General features: G+C 32.8%; 1 protein-coding gene across 1 annotated transcript; it reads left to right on the top strand.

The window, feature by feature from the left end:
- The first annotated feature begins 505 nt into the window (after positions 1–505).
- il1rl1 (interleukin 1 receptor-like 1) lies at positions 506–21137 on the top strand. Its single transcript, XM_051118583.1, has 11 exons — positions 506–574; positions 665–753; positions 2308–2557; positions 6881–7040; positions 10613–10760; positions 10834–10902; positions 13005–13131; positions 16942–17075; positions 17407–17544; positions 20523–20687; positions 20775–21137. Exons 2-11 carry the CDS (start codon positions 675–677, stop codon positions 21116–21118), a joined length of 1614 nt encoding a protein of 537 aa, XP_050974540.1. The 5' UTR covers positions 506–574; positions 665–674; the 3' UTR covers positions 21119–21137.
- The last annotated feature ends 1547 nt before the right edge of the window (positions 21138–22684 follow it).

Below are 22684 nucleotides of genomic sequence, written 5' to 3'. Positions count from 1 at the left end.
AAACACAGGATTTGAGTCAGTCATGTAAGGGAGCTAATATTTTGTGATAAGTTGTGCTGAAATTGAGGTCATGGGGTTTGTTCTAACCACTAATCTTGTAATAATCAATGATAACAGTAGAGATGCTTGCCTTTACAAGTAAGCACTGCAATGGACAGATGTCCTGTAATATTTTACGAATAGCAGGATCGATTTTCTGTTTCTGTTTCTATTTATTCTGTTTATTTATTATATTTCAATTATTTTTTTAATTAAAAATTTTATTACATTCATTTTTCATTTTTTATTGATTTTTTTTTTTTTTTTTAAAGGAATTATCAAACCCCTTTTAATGTTTTATGAACTATCAGACTAGTTTGATAATCCCTTTAATCTCTTTTTATGATATCCTGTTTACTAAAGCAAAAGGTCAAGAATGAGAGATCGCAGATAATGTGGTAGATGAATTCGGTAAATTGCGATACATCCTCTTTTATCTGTTCATATCACGTTTGGCTGAAAATAACTGTAATAACTTTAGTCATCCGCTTCACTTTAAACTCATCCGGAGCCTGTTGCGCATGCAGACATAAAGGTGCCTCACGTTCTTATCTTTTACAGTCGGTAATACAGTGCTGAATTTTAATTAAACAGCTGTAAACTGAACTTTTACCCTTTATAAAAGCTTTTCAGGAATGAAGATGATGATGTTACAGATCATTTTGCTCTTGACTGAATTTGTTCTGGTGTCTTCATACTCATTAAATTCCACAGGTAAGATGAACTTCATATTAGCTCGTTTGTTATAGAAATGTTAAGATTGATTAGGGTTGTTGACAAGTGGAGAGATTATTCAGTAAATGCAGATGCTATTTTAAGGGATTATTAAACTAAATATTAATATGTATTACTTTTTTTTTTTTTTTTTTTTTGCCTTTTTTTAATAGATATTTGCACTACTGACAAATGGACAAATTTTAGATTAAAAGTAGATGTTGAGATATTTTGTTTAGTCTGAAATATTTTTTAGTCCAAAAATAAAGTAATAGCTAATAAACTTAAATACATTTATTTATTTATTTATTTATTTTATTTTTCCAGTTGTTACAAAATTGGTATTTGTACTCTTAAAAAAAGGACAAATTTAAATTAGATCCTGAGATACTTTTTAATCTTGAAAAAAATATATATTTCATCCAAAAACAAACTAATTAATAAACATATTTATTTATTACTTTTTTCTTTTTTTAAATAGATATTTGTGCTTCTGACAAAAGGACATATTTTAGAATAAAAGTAGATTTCAAAATGTTTATTTTAGTCTGGAAACATTTTTAGTCCAAAAATAAAGTAATAATTCATTTATGTATGTATGTATGTATGTATGTATGTATTTATTTATTTATTTATTTATTTAATCAAGATAAAAAAAAAAAAAGTGGTATTTCTACAAATTTTAGAATAAAATTAGATGATGAGGTACTTTTTAGTCTGGAAAAAAATATATATTTCATCCAAAAATAAACTAATTAAATTATGTATTAATTTATGTATTTATGTATAACTTTTTTTCTTTTTTTAATAGATATTTGTACTGCTGACAAAAGGACAAATTTTAGATTAAAAGTAGATGCTGAAATATTTTTCATCTGGATTTTTTTTAGTTCAAAAATAAAGTAATTGTTTGTTTGTTTATTTCAGATGTTAAACATTTAATATTTGTATTCTTGAAAAAAAGGACAAATTTTTAGATTAAAATTAGATTTAGTCAAACATGTTTTTTTAGACATTTAAAAATAAATAAATAAATATATATATTGACAAAACTGACAAAAAACTGACAAAATGACAAATTTTAGATTAAAAGTAGATGCTAAGATATTTTTTTAGTCTGGAAAAAATTTTGTCCAAAAGAAAATAATAGTTATTAAACTATTAATTAATTTATTTAAGTTTTTTTAATTGGTATTTGTACTCTTGAAATAAGGACAAATGCTGAGATACTTCTTAGTCTGGAAAAATACTTTTTTATGTATTTATTTGTGGGGGATTACTGAACTGAATATTCATAAGCGTTTAGATAATTTTGCTCCTGACTGAATCTGTTCTGATCTCTTCATTAAACTCCTCAGGAAATTTCATTTTAGCATATTTGGTTAAAAAACAAATATTTGGGTTGTTATGAAAATGATTTTAGGTTAAAACGGGGATGCTAGAATGCTTTTTGGTTGGTAAGGAGAAATGATTTTGTCCAAACTGGTTGACCTTTTCATTCAGATATCAACACAACAGCTGGATTGAAACCCATGTGTCTCTTTTTTTTATCAGTTCAGTGTGAATACAAAACGAGGGTGAGACGGAAAGTGAGAGCTGGAGAATCCCTATATCTGGACTGTCCGAATCTCCAGTGCCATAGTGACACTACAAACAGCTCGTATCTTTGGTTCAGAAACCTCAGCGTAACAAATCAGATGGAGCTGATCGGGACGGAGGAGAGCGAGCGCGTCCATTACCACGAGTCTGGTCTGTACATCCTCGGGTTAAACCTGAACGACACGGGACGATACATCACACAATGGTGATCGCACACATCTCTTCAACATCCACGTTGTTCCAAACCTGTTATGACATGCATTTGTAAAACAGAAGTTATTATAGTTTTCCATACATTGAAAATGTTCAGCATAAAGTACTGCACATGACTCGTGAACTACACGAGTAGAAACAAACCCATATTTAAATGTTATTATTTGGTGTTTTACAGAAAAAAGAATGAATGGGTGTACTGTCCCTTTAAATTGATGTTCTATCAAAAAAAGTGGTTTTACTGGTTTTAGCTGGTTTACAGTAGTCAACATTTGAGGTGGATCAAAAAAAAATTCATCAAAGTTGTGCTAAGTTAAGAATTGGTATTGTTTTGGTTTTAGGACAACTTTGTCTTTTTAACTTTCTCTCGCACACTATCGAACTCATTCACCCATGCGTTTTCAAACTCTCTTGCACGGTATGTTTTGATCGTTTGTTTGAAATGAAATAAGAAACAAGAAAATGGCTTATTTTTTCGGTTTTTTTTGTTTGTTCAGAACGGCTAGATTTTTTTTTAGTTTTGCTTTTTGGTTCATGGATAGAAAATGGATAAAGGACAAAATTTGTTTTCCACACAAGTGGGCGATCGCAGTGACGTCATCAGCTGTTCCTCTGTTTCATCAACAAAATAATAGTCCTTTGTTAAGTTGGCTTGAGAAAGGCAACTTACTGATCTACTACTTCCACTCTAATATTTCGAATATTTCCAATCTAGCTATCTAAATCACGCTAGCAACATGCTAGTAACATGCTAATCATGCTACAAACATACTAGTAACTTGCTAATCATTCTAACAACATGCTAATCATGTTAGAAACAGGTTAGCAACATGCTATTAACTTGCTAATCAGGTTAGAAACGGGCTAGTAACATGATAATCATGCTAACAACACGTTAGTAACTTGCTATTCATGTTAGAAACATGCTAGCAACATGCCAGTAACTTGTTAATCATGTTACCAACATTCTAATAACTTGCTAATCATGTTAGAAACATGCTAATAACTTGTTAATACTGATAATAACATACTAATAACCAGTGTTGGGGAGTAACTAGTTACATGTAACGGAATTACGTAATTTAATTACAAAATAAATGTGATTGTAATTAGTTACAGTTACTGAGAAAAAATGTGTAATTAAATTACAGTTACTTTTGAAAAATGCCAGTGATTACAAAGGGGATTACATCTGAATTTTTTCACACACCCACCCCCACTTACAGATTTAATTGACTTCTTTTAAATTGCATTGACTGCTCTAAAATGAAACACCAATGTTTCAGAAGTTTAGGACACAGAATAGGACACATATTCGATAACTGTTTTATTTCCTATTTGGGTTTATGCATAATCTTGTTTTTCCCAGGCATTGTTAGATGTTAGTGTTTTCTGTCATAACTATGCAAACATTTGATTTCAAACCCAGTATCATAGCTATTAAACTATTTCGTTATAATGTTATTTATGTTATGATCTTGTTATGACATATAGCGCGGTGACCTGAGTTCGATTCCCGTCTCGAGGTCCTTTGCCGATCCCGCTCCCCTCTCTCTCCCAGCTCTTTCCTGTCATCTCTCTACTGTCCTATCACAATAAAAACCATAAAAGCCCAAAAATATAAGTAAAAAAAAAGTCTGAATTTGCGGTGTGCTTTAAATTAAATTAATACACAGCTCAGACTATTCTGGGGCAATTTAAGTCAGTGCTATATGCTTGATAATTTTTCTTGGCGGAAGCTTTGCATTTGGTTAGTTAATAGAATATTAAAGCTTAATTCAATATTATGTGGACAATTTCTTAATTCTGTCATCCTGATATCGTGGACTTGCTCTATTGTTTCATACAAATGCTGCTGCTGCCATTTGTTTTTTTGTTTTTTTTTGTACACTGTAAATGATTATAAGATAACTAACAAACTAGTACTACTACTTAATTATTTATGTGGTGAAATGTTGTCTAAGAAAACTGGTATGACTGCAGTGTATCCCTAAAATGTCTAGTTTGAACTTGCCGTTTGCTAGCAACTGATTTCTTCATGGAAGCTTTGCGTTCAAATATTTAAACTCAGATCAGTGTTTCGTGTCTAATAATTTTGACACGAAACATCTAAATAATCTATTAGTGTGTAATAAGTGAGATAATGTACATTCAGCCAGTTGTTATCACAAAATAAAGATGTGTATTATCCCTTACTTATTATAATCTAATTCAAGTGCTAAAGGATTTTGAAAGCCTGACAGTAATCAGTGTTAAGTGCTACTGTAAGGTTATCTCTGCCTGGTTTAAATGTTTCAAAATGATTAACAGTTGAAAATATTAGAAACTTAGAAAAGTAATCAAAAAGTAATTAAAAGTAATGTTACATTACTTTAATAAAGTAATTGAAAAGTTACACTACTTATTACATTTTAAATCAAGTAACTTGTAATCTGTAACCTATTACATTTCCAAAGTAACCTTCCCAACACTGCTAATAACTTGCTAACCATACTTGTTAATCATGCTAACAAAATGTTAGTAACTTGCTAATAATGATAAAAATATGTTAGCAAACATGCTAGTATCTTGCTAATAATGCTAACAACATGGTAATAACCTGCTAACCATGTCAACATGCTAGTAACATGCTAATCATGCTAACAACATGCTAGTAAGTTGCTAATCATGCTAGAAACATGTTAGCAAACATGCTAGTATCTTGTTAATCATGTTAGCAAACATGCTAGTATCTTGCTAATAATGCTAACAACATGCTAATAATTTGCTAATCATGTTAGAAACATGCTGATAACTTCTTAATCATGTTAACAACATGCTAATAACTTGTTAATACTGATAATAACATACTAATAATTTGCTAACCATGCTTGATAATCATGCTAACATGTTAGTAACTTGCTAATCATGATAGAAATGTTAGCAAACATGCTAGTATCTTGCTAATAATGCTAACAACATGCTAATAACTTGATAACCATGTCAACATGCTAGTAACATGCTAATCATGCTAACAACATGCTAGGAACTTGTTAGTCATGCTAGAAACATGTTAGCAACATGCTATTAACTTGCTAATCAGGTTACAAACGGGCTAGTAACATGATAATCATGCCAACAACACGTTAGTAACTTGCTATTCATGCTAGAAACATGCTAGCAACATGCTAGTAACTTGTTCATCATGTTACCAACATGCTAATAACTTGCTAATCATGTTAGAAACATGCTAATAACTTCCAAATAATGTTAGCAACATACTAGTAACTTGTTAATAATGCTAATAACATGCTAATAACTTGCTAACCATGCTTGTTAATCATGCTAACAACATGTTAGTGACTTGCTAATCAGACTAGAAACAGGCTGGTAACATGATAATCATGCTAACAACATGCTAGTAGCTTGTTAATAATGTTAACAACATGCTAATAACTTGCTAACCATGTCATCAACATGCTAGTAAGTTGCTAATCATGCTAGAAACATGTTAACAACATGCTAGTGTCTTGTTAATCATGTTACCAACATGTTAGTAACTTGCTAATAATGCTAGTAATTTGCTAATTGTCCTAGCAACATGTTAGTAACTTGCTAATCATGCTAGCAATATGTTAATAACCTGCTAATCATGTTAGAAACATGCCAGTAACTTGCTAATCGTGCTAACAACCTGCTTGTAACTTGCTAATCATGCTAGCAACATGTTAGTAACTTGCTTATTATGCTAACAACATGCTAGTAACTTGCTAATCATGCTAGCAATATGCTAGTAACTTGCTTATCATGCTAACAACATGCTAGTAACTTGCTAATAGTACCATAGCAACTGTGTAGAAGCACCAAAGCAACCACCTGGGTTACCCTAGCAACCGCATAGCAACAGCCTAACAACCACCCCAAATACCCTTCTGATAAATTGTGTTCTGTTCAAAATTTTAAACTTCAAACTACTTAAAACTGAAAACCTTCAGTCTTTAAGCTTTTAAAACTACTTCAAACTTTCTGGCTAAGCTTTTTCAAGCCAGCTTAAAGTTTGTCTGTGAACTTTACTATCTACTTTATTCCTGTGATCAAAGCTGAATTTTCAGCATCATTACTCCAGTCTTCAGTGTCACATGACCCTTCAGACATCTTGATCAATGTAATTCGGCCTGGCTGAATAACAGTCCTAATTTCTTTCAGAAAATAAATCTGACCCCAAAGTTTAGTGAACAGTAGCGATTTATTTTCTGATTGTGGTAATCAACTTTATCCCACATGTACTTTCAGCAGCACCTGATATGATTGTGTGTTGTGTTTTGTTGTCCTGTAGGTGGTATGAAGAGGATCAGTGTGCTGAATATGAAACTGACGTTGTGGTTTATGAGGAGTTCAGCACGGATCTCTTGTACCCTGACATAGTACAACAGGAGACGTCGGAATTCAAATGTCCCGTGTGTGAATATCAGCAGGGCTCGTTCATCTGGTATAAGGTACTTTCAGGTGGATGTTTGCTACGTTTGTCTGCATGTTTGCAGTGTGTGAGACAAGAGAGCAAGAAATGCTTATCATTCATTATTTAATCTGACCAGACCAGTGATGTTACACAAGAAGAATATCCTGTTTACTTGGAAATATTTCACATTACAGAAGTAGAATTTCAGTCAGTTGATTTCATGTAAATATTTCAGTTATAGTGGGGCAAAAAAGTATTTAGTCAGCCACCAATTGTGCAAGTTCTCCCACTTAAAAAGATGAGAGAGGCCTGTAATTTTCATCATAGGTATACCTCAACTCTGAGAAAAAATCCAGAAAATCACATTGTCTGATTTTTAAAGAATTTATTTGCAAATTATGGTGGAAAATAAGTATTTGGTCAATAACAAAAGTTCATCTCAGTACTTTGTTATGTACCCTTTGTTGGCAATGACAGAGCTCAAACGTATTCTGTAAGTCTTCACAAGGTTTTCACACACTGTTGCTGGTATTTTGGCCCATTCCTCCATTCAGATCTTCTCTAGAGCAGTGATGTTTTGGTGCTGTCGCTGGGCAACACAGACTTTCAACTCCCTCCAAAGATTTTCTATGGGGTTGAGATCTGGAGACTGGCTAGGCCGCTCCAGGACCTTGAAATGCTTCTAACGAAGCCACTCCTTCGTTACCCGGGCGGTGTGTTTGGGATCACTGTCATGCTGAAAGACCCAGCCACGTTTCATCTTCAGTGTCCTTGCTGATGGAAAGAGGTTTTCACTCAAATTCTGACGATACATGGCCCCATTCATTCTTTCCTTTACACGGATTAGTCGTCCTGGTCCCTTTGCAGAAAAACAGCCCCAAAGCATGATGTTTCCACCCCCATGCTTTACAGTAGGTATGGTATTCTTTGGATGCAACTCAGCATTCTTTCTTCTCCAAACATGTGGAGTAGTGTTTTCACCAAAAAGTTCTATTTTGGTTTCATCTGACCATATGACATTCTCCCAATCCTCTTCTGGATCATCCAGATGCTCTCTAGCAAACTTCAGACGGGCCTGGACATGTACTGGCTTAAGCAGGGGGACACGTCTGGCACTGCAGGATTTGAGTCCCTGGCGGCGTAGTGTGTTACTGATGGTAGGCTTTGTTACTTTGGTCCCAGCTCTCTGCAGGTCATTCACTAGGTCCCCCCGTGTGGTTCTGGGATTTTTGCTCACCGTTCTTGTGATCATTTTGACCCCACGGGGTGAGATCTTGCGTGGAGCCCCAGACCGAGAGAGATTATCAGTGGTCCTGTATGTCTTCCATTTTCTAATAATTGCTCCCACAGTTGATTTCTTCACACCAAGCTGCTTACCTATTGCAGATTCAGCCTTCCCAGCCTGGTGCAGGTCTACAGTTTTGTTTCTGGTGTCCTTTGACAGCTCTCTGGTCTTGGCCATAGTGGAGTTTGGAGTGTGACTGTTTGAGGTTGTGGACAGGTGTCTTTTATACTGATAACGAGTTCAAACAGGTGCCATTAATACAGGTAACGAGTGGAGGACAGAGGAGCCTCTTACAGAAGAAGTTACAGGTCTGTGAGAGCCAGAAATCTTGCTTGTTTGTAGGTGACCAAATACTTATTTTCCACCATAATTTGCAAATAAGTCTCTCATAGTTGAGGTATACCTATGATGAAAATTACAGGTCTCTCTCATCTTTTTAAGTGGGAGAACTTGCATAATTGGTGGCTGACTAAATACTTTTTTGCCCCACTGTATGTCTAATCCGTTATATATAAATCAACTGTTCATTCTTTTTACTAAAAATTACATTGTGATAAAACTGAATTAAATTAGACAACAATACAAAAATACCAATTTTCACTAGGCTGAATTCCATAAACACTTTTTCGAAATGATGAATAATACAAAGATTGTTGAAGAACATATTACAAGAAAATGTTATTTCAGTCTTTATACTTAAGACTTTCATTTTTAGTCAATATGTTACTCATTTCTTTGTCATTTTTAGATATAAACTGAGATATAAACTCACATTCTACTATGGTGGTAAGTTTGTAAGATTTTATACATGAAAGGCAGTCAAGAAATAAAAATGGTCATTTTCACTGTTTTGATCCGTTTAAAGGGGCGTGTCTCCTTTAAAACTTGAATGTAAACATCCACGGCTGTGATTGGCTAACATCTTTGCATATGAAAGTAGTATTATACATGCGAAACTACTGAAATGAATAGAAGCCTGTTTCCACCACTGAATAAAAAAATAAAAAGAGGATATTGTGACTTCTTTAGCACAATTCAAACTTTTTTTTTTCTCATTGCACATTTCTGAGAAAAGAAAATCATAATTGTAAGACATTATCTCAAAACAATTTACAATTTAAACTCACAATTATAAGAAAAAAGTCAGCTTTTCAGTGGTGAAAAACAAACACAAAGAAAGAAAGAAAGAAAGAAAGAAAGAAAGAAAGAAACGTGAAATATAAACCCGCAAATTTCAAGAAAAAAAGTCAGATTAAAAAGTAAGAAAAAAGGCACAAATACCTCTCTTACTTTTTTATTCCATGGCAGGGAAAAAAAGAAGACGTAAACCCATGTAATTGCAAGAAAAAAATAAAAATTGTGAGATATAAACTAAGAATTCCGAGTTTGTATCTGGCGATTCTGTTTACATCTCGTAATTCTAAGGAAAAAAGACAACTGCGGAAAAAAGAAGTCAAAATTCAAAATCTTTTTTTATTTTTTTTATTCCATGGTGGAAACGGGCTTCCATTCTAGTATAGTTGTAAGATTTTATAGATGAAAAGCAGTCAAGAAATAAATAAATAAACATTAGAAATTAGAAATAAATGGTCATTCTCACTGTCTTGATCCATTTAAAGGGGCGTGTCTCCTTTAAGACTTGAATGTAAACGCCCACTGCTGTGATTGGCTAACATCTTTGCATATGAAAGTAGTATTATACATGCAAAACTACTGCAATGGCCTGTTTCCGCCACTGAATAAAAAAAATAAAAAGAGGATATTGTGACTTCTTATCTCACAATTCTGACTTTTTTTCAGAATTGTGTGATATAATCTTAAAATTGTGAGTTGTGACTTTTTGCTGAGAATTCTGAGAAAAGACGTCAGAACTGTGAGATATAAATTTGCAACCGAGAGTTATAAAGACCAAAAAAGACTGATATGTTCTTAGAATTGAGAGTTTATATCTCACAATTCTGACTAAACTCCCAATTGCAAGTTATATACTCAGAACTGCAACCTATAAACTTAAAATTCTGAGAAAAAGTCATAATTAGGTGATATAAACTCGTAATTCTGAGAAAAAAAAGTCTGAATTTTGAGTTTATATCTTGCAAATTTTTATTTGCAACTTTTTTGTTTATTTCTCAGAATTACAAGTTTATCACTCACAATTCTAACTTTTTGAATTCTGAATTGCAAGATGTAAACTCACAATTGCAATAAAAAAAAGTCAGAATTGTGAGAAAAATGACCTTTTTAAAAAAAAAAATGTATTCAGTGGTGGAAACGGACTTTCATAGAAATGCTTAACATGTCAAATGTTGTTTTCTTTTTGGCAGAATTTCTCTCTTATTCCAAACCAAGAGTCTTTTATACGTATCCGTAAGCCTTCAAAACAAAGCGAGGGCATTTACACCTGCGTTTGCACGTGGGAGCATAACGGGACAAATCACAACACGTCTGGATCCCGCCGACTGATTTTCAAAGGTAGATTTATCACTCCGTTGTGTTTACCTGTGACAGATGATGGTTTCTAACATGATCCTCCTCTCATTCACAGAACAGACCATCAGCAGTCCTCCAAAGTTTCTGCTGCCCATCAATAACTCCATTGTGAGCGCTGATGTGGGTGAGGAAACGCAAATCAATTAGCATCATATAGCGCTGCTTCATCGTTCTCTCTTAAACCTGCTATGTTAGTATTTTGTGTGCGATCATTTTTACCAAAAATAGCACTATAAAAATTATGTAAAACAGTAGGGTGAACCTTTAACATTATTACTTCTCAAAAAAGAAAATATAATTTTTGAAACTATTTTTATGTTCTGCACAAAATGTGAATATTATAAACAGCATGTTGAATATTTCTGAAATGTAGAATTTTTTCTTTTGAATTTTTTTAGTCATGTGTGCTTTCCTGAAGCTGAAACTGTAATGCATGGTGCTCGCAACACCAAGATCATAGGTTCAATACCCAGCAAATTTCAGATGCATGATTTATAATTTTTTTTTATTAACATTAATACTTCTCAGATATAATCATGAGAACAATTGTTTTTCACAAAATGTAAATATTATAAACATTAATTTAATTGAATTTTTATTTTTTTGTTATTATTTTTGTTTGCTTTCAAAACTCCAGATTAAATTCATATTCACCAAAAATGAAAAACAGGTAAAAACAGTAAACCTGTAATATTAATATTTCTGACACATTACAAAAAATAAGTAGACATGAAAATACAAACATTAAACATTGAATATTATTAACAAAAAAATGTTTTTTTGATTTTTTTTTTTTACATTTTAATTTTTTATTGTACTTTCCTGAAGCTCAAACAGTAATGCATTGTGCTCGTAACACCAAGATCATAAGTTCAATCACCAGCAAAATCCACATGCATCAATTTTATGAACCTATATATCTTCAACTGATTTTTATTGTTTTTTACATTTTATTTTTTCAAAATGTGAATACTATAAACAGTGTTTGAAATACTATTTATTTATTTACTTAATCTTTTTTATCTTTATATTTTTACTTTTTTTCAAAATGTGAATATTATAAACAGTATCTGAAATATTTCGAATTGTTTTTTTTTTTTACTACTTCTATTGATTTTTAATTTTATTAATTTTTTTATTTTTTGTACTTTCCTGAGGCTCAAACAGTAATGCATTGTGCTCATAACACCAAGATCATAAGTTCAGTCACCAGCAAAATCCACATGCATCAATTTTATAAACATACACATCTTCAACTAAATTTAATGACTGTTTGTTTTTTACATTTTTTTTTTTTTTTAAATATGAATACTATAAACAGTGTTTGAAATAATATTACTATTTATTTATTTATTTATTTCATTTTTATGAATTATACATATATTTTTCCTTTTTCCTTTTTTTTCAAAATGAGAATATTATAAACATTAAATATTATTTAAAAAAAAAAATTTCACTTTTTTTTTTTAAATGTTTAATTTTTTTTGTAATTTCCTGAAGCTCAAACATTAATGCATTGTGCTCATAACACCAAGATCATGGGTTCAATAACCAGCAAAATCCACATGCATCAATTTTATAAATGTATACATCTTCAACTAAATTTAATGACTGTTTGTTTTTTACATTTTAAATTTTTAACATGTGACTACTATAAACAGTGTTTGAAATAATATTACTATTTATTTCATTTTTATGAATTATATGCATATATTTTTCCTTCTTTAAAACTTTTTTTTTTAAAGTGAATAAACAGTATTTTTATATTTTTTTATATTTTTTGTCTGACCCCACATTGCAGAAATTTTTTGGTTCATGTTTTATATATAAACTCACTTAATTTCATCATTTATTTATTTCATTTTTATTAATTATATATTTTTACTTTTGTACATTTTGTACATTCCTGAAGCTCAAACAGTAACACCAAGATTTAATTCCCTGCAAAATTTGCATGTGTTAACTGATAAAAATGTACACCATCAGCACAGCGTACATTTCTTCAAATAAAACCATCTGCCAAATGTATAAATATAAGGTAAAAACCCTCATACCCACAACCTCAAAGTTTCAAAATTTCCAAAGCAATGCTAGTCACACAATTTCAAGAAAAACATCCTACGTTAAGCAGTATTTTTGTTGTTGGTCCTGCAGTGTCAGCAAAATGACATGTTTTCGCACTACAGTGCTTCATGCCTGAAAGCCTTGGTTTTTGTTGTTTCTCAGGTTCAGAAGTGATCCTCAATTGTTCGGCCTTCTTTGGACTGTCTGTGTGTAAACAGTGCTCTGTTCGCTGGGAGATGAATGGAATCAGGCTGTCTAGTTTGGATGGATTCTACAAGCTAGAACAACGGTAACAAGATAAAAAAGTTTGTCAAGACAAACTTTAAGTTGGCTTGAGAAAGCCAGACAAGAAAGTTTGAAAAGTTTTAAAAAGTTTTAAGTTTGATGGTTTTCTGTTTGAAATAGCTTGAAGTTTAAAGTAGTTTTAAAAGGTTAAAGTTTGAATGCGGTCTTTCAGATAGATGTTTTTAGCATAATTAGTAAGTTGTTAGCATGTTATTAGTCTGTTTCTAGCATGATTAGCATGTTACTACTACTTACTATTATTAGCAAGTTGTTAACATGTTTTTACCATAATTAGCAAGTTGTTAGCATGTTGTTAGCATATTTCTAACATGATTAGAAAGTTGTTAGCACGTTGCTAGCATGATTAGCAAGCTTAGCATGTTTTAGCATGATTAGCAGTTCGTTAGCATGTTTCTAGCATGATTAGCAAGTTACTAGCATGTTTCTAGCGTGATTACCAAGTTACTAGCATGATTCTACCATGATTAGCATGTTAATAACATGTTGCTAGCATGATTAACAAATTATTAACATGTCGCTAGCATGTTTCTAGTATGATTAGCAAGTTACTAGCATGATTATAGCATGATTAGCAAGTTATTAACATGATTAGCATGTTAATAACATGTTGCTAGCATAATTACCAAGTTATTAATATGTTGCTAACATGTCGCTAGCATGATTAGCATTTTTCTAGCATGATTAGCAAGTTGCTAGCATTATTCTTGCATGATTAGCAAGTTATTAACATGTTGCTAACGTGTCGCTAGCATGATTAGGATTTTTCTAACATGATTAGCAAGTTACTAGCATGATTCTAGCATGATTAGCAAGTTATTAACATGTTGTTAGCATGATTAGCATGTTACTAGCATGATTCTAGCATGATTAGCATGTTACTAGCATGCTGCTAGCATGATTAACAAATTATTAACATGTCGCTAGCATGTTTCTATTATGATTAGCAAGTTATTAACATGTTGCTAACATGATTAGTATGTTTCAAGCATGATTAACAAGTTATTAGCATGTTTCTAGCATGATTAGCAAGTTGCTAGCATAATTCTTGCATGATTAGCAAGTTATTAACATGTTGCTAACGTGTCGCTAGCATGATTAGGATTTTTCTAACATGATTAGCAAGTTACTAGCATGATTCTAGCGTGATTAGCAAGTTATTAACATGTTGCTAACATGTTGCTAGCATGATTAGCATGTTACTAGCATGATTCTAGCATGATTAGCATGTTACTAGCATGCTGCTAGCATGATTAGCAAGTTATTAACATGTCGTTAGCATGATTAGCATGTTACTAGCATGATTTTAGCATGATTAGCAAGTTATTAACATGTTGCTAACATGTTTCTAGCATGAGTAACATGTTACTAGCATGATTAACATGTTACTAGCATGTTGCTAGCATGATTAGCAAGTTATTAACATGTCGCTAGCATGATTAACGTGTTACTAGCATAATTCTTGCATGATTAGCAAGTTATTAACATGTTGTTAGCATGATTAGCATGTTACTAGTATGATTTTAGCATGATTAGCAAGTTATTAACATGTTGCTAACATGTTTCTAGCATGAGTAACATGTTACTAGCATGATTCTAGCACAATAGCGTGTTAATAGCATGTTGCTAGCATAATTAGCAAGTTATTAACATGTCATTAGCATGATTAGCATGTTTCTAGCATGATTAACAAGTTATTAGCATGTTTCTAGCATGATTAGCAAGTTACTAGCATGATTCTAGCATGATTAGCAAGTTATTAACATGTCGCTAGCATGATTAACGTGTTACTAACATGATTCTAGCATGATTAACAAGTTATTAACATGTCGCTAGCATGATTAACATGTTACTAGCATGATTCTAGCACAATAGCGTGTTAATAGCATGTTGCTAGCATGATTAGCAAGTTATTAACATGCCACTAGCATGATTAGCATGTTTCTAGCATGATTAGCAAGTTACTAGCATGACTCTCGCATGATTAACAAGCTATTACATGTTGCTAACATGTTTCTAGCATGATTAGAAAGTCACTAACATGATTCTAGCATGATTAGCAAGTTATTACATATTGCTAACATGTTGCTAGCATGTTGCAATATTAGCAGTTATTTACATGTCACTAGCATGTTAATAGCATGTTACTAGCATGATTCTAGCACGATAGCATGTTAATATCATGTTGCTAGCATAATTAGCAAGATATTAACATGTCGCTAACATAATTAGCAAGTTACTAGCAGGATTCTAGTTGCTAGGCTTGTGTAGATAGATAAAGAGATTAGAAATATTAGATAGAATGGAAGTTTAAATGGATTAGAAATAGTACATAGAAGGGAAGTCTTGATTTAGTCTCAAGGGATTCTGGGAGTTTGAGTTTGAATTTTGTCAGCTGGAGTTTGAATAGTGTTGCTCATCTGATCATTCCGTCAATGTAAGTCTATGGGATTTTTATGATTTTTAATCTTTAATTGTATTAAAAACTATAAGTTGGATCAGTTAGAAAAGAGACAGCAACCCTAATCAGGTCAGTCTGAAGATCTGGGCTGAGTTTGGTGATTCTAGCTTGAAAGCTCTAGGAGGAGAAGTGTTCAGAAATTTGGCTAAGAAGAATAATAATAAAAAGCTTAAGTAGCAGATCAGTAGGTTGGCTTTCTCAAGCCAACCTAATTAAACTGCAGCACAAAATAATTAGACATATTTACACTAAACTGTCAGGGTTCTGCCCTGACCGTTATGTCTGTTCTGTCTCTGTTTAACATGTCTTTGTTTGTCTTGTGTCTGAGTACATGGCTTTGTCTTTGTTTTTGTTGGCCATGTGCCCCTTTTGTCCAGCCCCCTTGTTTCCCTTTACCACGCCCCCTTGTTTAGTCTTAGTCTAGTCCTCGTTTACCCGATTATGCTCACCTGACCCTCATGTGTTCTTGTCCCTTTATATTGTGCTTCTACCCCTCATGTCTCTGCTGGTTCGTTGCTTGTGTATCCTTTGTGTGTGAGCATTGCGTGTCTTCAGAGCGTTGCCGGTAAAGGTTGCTTAATAGCGTTACTGTCCCTGCCAAGCCTATTCAATCAGTTTTGTATTTAGTCTTTTGACATTTCTAGTCTTTTCTTCTACTCCAGTTAAGTTTAGTTTTTTCCCAGGTTTTATCAAACCTTTTTGGTTTTTGAATTTTGCCCCCTTTTGTATTTTCTGTTTTTACAGTTCCAGATAATTGGATATTTGTTTTGTTTTTGGTTTGGTTTTGTCTCGTTTTATTTTCATTTATTTAGATCGGTCTTGGCATCGAGTCTGTTCTTTTGGTTTTGTTTTCTTGTTGTTCTCCCTTGTCTTGTATCTTGTTTGTCTTTGTCCCACACCCTGATCCTCCCTGGTCACTGTTCTAAGGAGCGGACACTGTCTGACTGGCTCTTCGGTTGCAGCATTATTATCAAGCCTCTGGTACATCAAGCTCCTGCCTGATCTCTTGTGTTGTCATGGACTGACTGGTGCTGCTCCATCTCCCTGGCTCTACAGCCCAACCTTGCCTGGGTCCCTTTCCATTGTCGTCTTGTTTCCCTGGGGACTTCCCTGTCCTATTGTCTAGATTATCATTGATTATCACCACTCTATGCTTTGTCTTGTCAATAAATGTAAAACCTCTGGTCATTCTGCATTTGGGTCTTTTCTAGTAGATTGCTGTGACAAACCGTGACACTAAACAGCTGATCTTCTGCTCTAGTACTTGTAAGCATCTCTGATATGAACAGAAACGCTATGATGCAGATCCAGGTACTTAGTGCTGTTTTTCTCCAGACAGAAAGATGGCACCGTTCAGCTGGTTTTGACCATCGCTAAAGTTTCTGAGTCTGACCTCCGTTCTGTGTTTCGCTGCAGAGCTGAAGGCTCAGTTAAAGTGATTTATGTGTTAGTCACTTTGAAGAGACGAGGTGAGATGCTCTTGTCTTATTTATGAATATAGTTCAGGCGAATTAAAAGTGCATTATTTTACCCAAAAATAATTGCTATGAGTTTTATGCATATTGAATGCTCTGTATTGTAATATTTCCATTTTAATATTAATATTTGTATTGATATTTTGATGTTTGTTACATTAATATTATAATTTTAAATGCATGAATATTCATATTAATTTTGTCTTATACATACATTTTTAAATGTATATAAACATTTATTCAGTATAAATTATAACTAAAAGTCAAAGCCTTGTTTTGTCATGCTGTTGTACTCGGGTTCATATTTTTTCCTGTTTTATTTCAGCATCAGTCCTCCCTGTGATTCTGGGATGCATTTGCACGTTTCTTGTTTTTCTGCTGGTCGGTGGAATAGTGAAGTGGTTTGCATTGGATCTTATGCTGTTCTTAAGGCCAATTTTCATCAAGCTCTACAGGAAAGAGGGTAAAGAATAATATTTGATAAATTCTTTAATACATTTTAATAATTAATAGAAAATATTTGAATAATTAAATACATCAATTTTTTCATCATTTTACATCAATTTATTATTGATTAAAGTATTGTTATTATAAGATATCTAAACATTGTTTATATATATAGTAAAACAGTCAAATGTCTAAGCATTCAGATCACCTTTTTCAAAAATAATTTTGTTATTTTTGTCATTTTGCTTTTCAAGTAAGTGAACTTTGATGTAAAGAATTATATTTTATATTTGTACTGGGGGAAAAAAAAGAGTAATATTTGAATAAATAATTATATACAAATACTATTTATTCAAATCTGAAAATATAATTTATATATATATATATATATATATATATATATATATATAAAAGTTATAAATGAAAACATTATAAATATAAAATTATAAATATAAAATATAACATTTTATTTATTTCTGTATTTGTTAATGTTTTTATTTAATGTGATACAGATACAATTTTTTGCTTAAAACAAGAACAAATATTTGCCCATGAAATAAGAAAAATAAAATAGTTTTTCCTTTGAATTACATTTATTTTTCTATAAAACATACAATTATATATATATATATATATAAATATATGCATATGCATATATATACATTCTGATTAAGATAAATTAAGATATTTACTTTAGAAGCAAAAGTACTTACAATAAAAAGTAACACATGAATAAATTACATATAGCATAACATTTTATTTATTTATTAATTTAATATTATGCATATAAAAACAAATACTTTTCGCTTAAAACAAGAACAAATATTTGCCAGTGAAATTTAAAAAATAAAATTGTTTTCTCTTTGAACAGTATATTTTTTTCTGACTCCACTGGTAATTTTTCTTTCTTATTGTAATCATAACCTTGCTTAAATTTGATAATTTTTTCAGACAAAAATAATCATTTAGCTTTTTTCTAGTAAGTGAACTTTGACTCTGACTTTGATATTTGTACTGGAAAACAAATTAAAAATACAGAGTAAGTAAATACTGAGTAACATACAAATATAATTTTTTATTGAAGTATCTATCTATCTATCTGTCTATATATATATATATATATATATATATACTGACCAAAATTATAAACACAACACTTTTGTTTTTGCCCCCATTTTTCATGAGCTGAACTCAAAGATCTAAGACTTTTTCTATGTACACAAAAGGCCTATTTCTCTCAAATATTGTTCACATTTCTGTCTAAATCTGTGTTAGTGAGCACTTCTCCTTTGCCGAGATAATCCATCCACCTCACAGGTGTGGCATATCAAGATGCTGATTAGACAGCATGATTATTGCACAGGTGTGCCTTAGGCTGGCCACAATAAAAGGCCACTCTAAAATGTGCAGTTTTATCACAAAGCACAATGCCATGATGTCACAAGTTTTGAGGGAGTGTGCAATTGGCATGCTGACTACAGGAATGTCCACCAGAGCTGTTACCCGTGAATTGAATGTTCATTTCTCTACCAAGCCGTCTCCAAAGGCATTTCAGATAATTTGGCAGTACATCCAACTGGCCTCACAACCGCAGACCACGTTTAATCACACCAGGACCTCCGCATCCAGCATCTTCACCTCCAAGATCGTCTGAGGCCAGCCACCCGGACAGCTGCTGCAACAATCGGTTTGCATAACCAAAGAATTTCTGCACAAACTGTCAGAAACCGTCTCAGGGAAGCTCACCTGCATGCTTGTTGTCCTCATCGGGGTCTCGACCTAACTGCAGTTTGTCGTCATAACCGACTTGAGTGTGCAAATGCTCATATTTGATGGCGTTTGCCACTTTGGAGAGGTGTTCTCTTCACGGATGAATCCCGGTTTCAGTCTACAGGGCAGATGGCAGACAGCGTGTATGGCGTCGTGTGGGTGAGCGGTTTGCTGATGTCAACATTGTGGATCGAGTGGCCCATGGTGGCGGTGGGGTTATGGTATGGGCAGTCGTATGTTATGGACAATGAACACAGGTGCATTTTATTGATGGCATTCTGAATGCACAGAGATACCGTGACGAGATCCTGAGGCCCATTGTTGTGCCATTCATGTTGCAGCATGATAATGCATGGCCCCATGTTGCAAGGATCTGTACACAATTCCTGGAAGCTGAAAACATCCCAGTTCTTGCATGGCCAACATACTCACGGGACATGTCACCCATTGAGCATGTTTGGGATGCTCTGGATCGGCATATACGGCAGCGTGTTCCAGTTCCTTCCAATATCCAGCAACTTCACACAGCCATTGAAGCGGAGTGGATCAACATGCCACAGGCCACAATCAACAACCTGATCAACTCTGTGCGAAGGAGATTTGTTGCACTGCATGAGGCAAATGGTGGTCACACCAGATACTGACTAGTTTTCGGACCCCCCAATACAGTAAAAATGCAAATTTTAGAGTGGCCTTTTATTGTGGCCAGCCTAAGGCACACCTGTGCAATAACCATGCTGTCTAATCAACATCTTGATATACCACACCTGTGAGGTGGCAAAGAAGTGCTCACTAACACAGATTTAGACAGATTTGTGAGCAATATTTGAGAGAAATAGGCCTTTTGTGTACATAGAAAAAGTCTTAGATCGTTGGGTTCAGCTCATGAAAAATGGGGGCAAAAACAAAAGTGTTACGTTTATAATTTTGGACAGTGTATATATATGCTTAAAACAAGAACAAATATTTGCCAGTGAAATTGTTTTCTCTTTAAACTACGTTTACTTCACTGGCAGATATTTTTGTTCATGTTTTATGTATAAACTCACTTAATTTTGTCAGTTTTTTTTGTCAGTTTTGTCAGTAATCAGTTTTTCAGAAGAATAAGTAATTTGGCCTTGTAAGTAAGTGAACCTTGACTTTGTAGTGTGTGTGTATCTGTATCTTTTTTACCATCTCTCTATGTATACTGAATGTATACTGTTTACTATGTCATTTTGACAGATGGGAAACTGTATGACGCTTATGTGATTTACCAGAGAAACAACTTGGATGAGACCACAAGCAAAGCTATAGGTGATTTTGTGAATGGATCTCTGCTGACAGTGCTGGAGAGCTACTATGGCTTTAAACTGTTTATTCACGGCAGAGACGACCTGCCCGGAGAAGGTTCGCTTTTTAACTTACCAGGACCATACATGTTTGATACACTTGATGCATGTTCCTCACTGCCATCTCTTCCTGTATCTTCACCAGACTGCATGAGCCTGATCGAGGCGAAGATCCAGCTCAGCCGGAGACTGATCATTATTTTAACCCCAAGAGCGAGCGCAGATAAAAGCAGTGTTTCTTCTGAAGCATATGACCTGCAGTTAGGGCTCTATCAGGCTCTGGTCCAGGGAGAAACTAGTGTGATTCTCATCCAGTTGGGAAAGATGCAGGACTACACACATCTGCCTCTCGGACTGCAGCATCTGCTCCGCAAGACTTCACCTTTGCTGTGGAAAGACAGCGAATCCTCACCGAACTCCAGGTTCTGGAAACAAGTGCGATATCAGATGCCTGCTGCGTCGTCCTGTCAGAGGAGTCTACTAGTTTGATGCAAGAGATCTCTTCTGCTCACCAAGTCTGTATTTATTTGATCTAAAGTACAACAAAAACAGTACAATTTTGAAATATTTTTACTGTTTAAAATAACTGTTTTCTATTTGAATATATTTTAAAATCTAATTTATTCCTGTGATTTCATAGTTGAATTTTCAGCATCATTACTCCAGTCACATGATCCTTCAGAAATTATTTTAATATTCTGATTTGCTGCTCAAAAATGTTTACTATTATTATTAATTATTATTATTATGTTTAAAACAGCTGAGTAGATTTTTTTAAGTTTCTTTGATGAATAGAAAGTTCAGAAGAGCGGCACTTATCTAAAATAGAAATATTTTGTAACATTATAAATGTCATCATCACTTTTGATCAATTTAAAGCATTCCTATTATATAATATAATATTATAATATATAATAATGTTTCTTAAACGGCAAATCAGCATATTAGAATGATTTCTGAAGGATCATGTGACACTGAAGACTGGAGTAATGATGCTGAAATTCAGCTTTGATCACAGAAATAAATTGCATTTTAAAATATATTCAAATAGAAAGTGGATATTTTAAATAGTAAAAATGTTTCACAATATTACTGCTTTTGCTGTGTTTTGGATCAAATAAATGCAGGCTTGGTGAGCAAAAGAGACTTCTTTTAAAAGTATTAAAAATCTTACTGTCCCAAAACCTTTGACTGGTAAAGTATTTTAAATACAGTATATTTTAAAATGACTTTTAAATTCACAAAAATCTTGTTGAGAAAGAAATAAAGACATTTCTTAAGATAAATTTGTAAGAAAATGTGATTTTTGAAAAATTGTCAAGTTCTTAAATATTTTCTTAAGAACATTTTTTCGCTTTAAGACAAAAATGACAGGAAAAGGGTAAAGGCTTATAATAAAGTATTCAGAGAGTATTATGTATTAAAATGATCTTTTTTTTTTTTCTTAAAAGAAAATTACATGCTTTGGCAGAGACACTGTTTGACTTGTTTTTGTAGATTTATTACTGAATTTGTGCACATAGTAGTAGTAAATTGTATTATATGCAGTTAAAGTTATGCTGTAATGCTTAGTTACAACAATTAATTTGAACCAAACCAGTAAATTGATAAAACATCCCATCTTTGGGGACACATTGGAGGATTCTTTTCAAGAATTGTAATTCTTCTTAGTGAACATACTTAAGAAACATTCATTTTGGGAATATAAAATATGTACTTTTTTCTTAACCAACAATATAGAAAGAAAATAGCAGTAAAGAAGTGGTTAAGAAAGGGAAACGCATGAGTTTTGTGTTAATTGTACACATGTATAAATGTGTGTTAACTTGTTTTTAAAGTTATCATAATTTAATAAATACTTTTTTTCTCCATTACACTGTGTGCATAATTATTAGACATGTTGATAATCTGGTCATATTTTTTTACCAAGCACATTTTACCAATTCCAAACCACAACAATCTTAATAACTACTATTAATTTTGTATTTAATCATTTGTAAGTGATATATAACTATTTGTAAGTGATATATAAGAAGAATGCAATACTTACTCCAT

This window comes from Labeo rohita, chromosome 9 (assembly GCF_022985175.1).
Source record: "Labeo rohita strain BAU-BD-2019 chromosome 9, IGBB_LRoh.1.0, whole genome shotgun sequence".
Taxonomy (NCBI): domain Eukaryota; kingdom Metazoa; phylum Chordata; class Actinopteri; order Cypriniformes; family Cyprinidae; genus Labeo; species Labeo rohita.
This window is presented reverse-complemented; position numbering and strand designations above follow the sequence as displayed.

What these genes read in the sequence shown, in the direction of transcription:
- il1rl1 (XM_051118583.1), top strand. Translation starts at nt 675, where the DNA reads ATGAAGATGATGATGTTACAGATCATTTTGCTCTTGACTGAATTTGTT. An exon ending in GCTCGTTCATCTGGTATAAG is followed by an intron (nt 7,041 to 10,612) that starts GTACTTTCAGGT and finishes TCTTTTTGGCAG; the next exon opens with AATTTCTCTCTTATTCCAAA. An exon ending in CAAGCTCTACAGGAAAGAGG is followed by an intron (nt 17,545 to 20,522) that starts GTAAAGAATAAT and finishes TCATTTTGACAG; the next exon opens with ATGGGAAACTGTATGACGCT.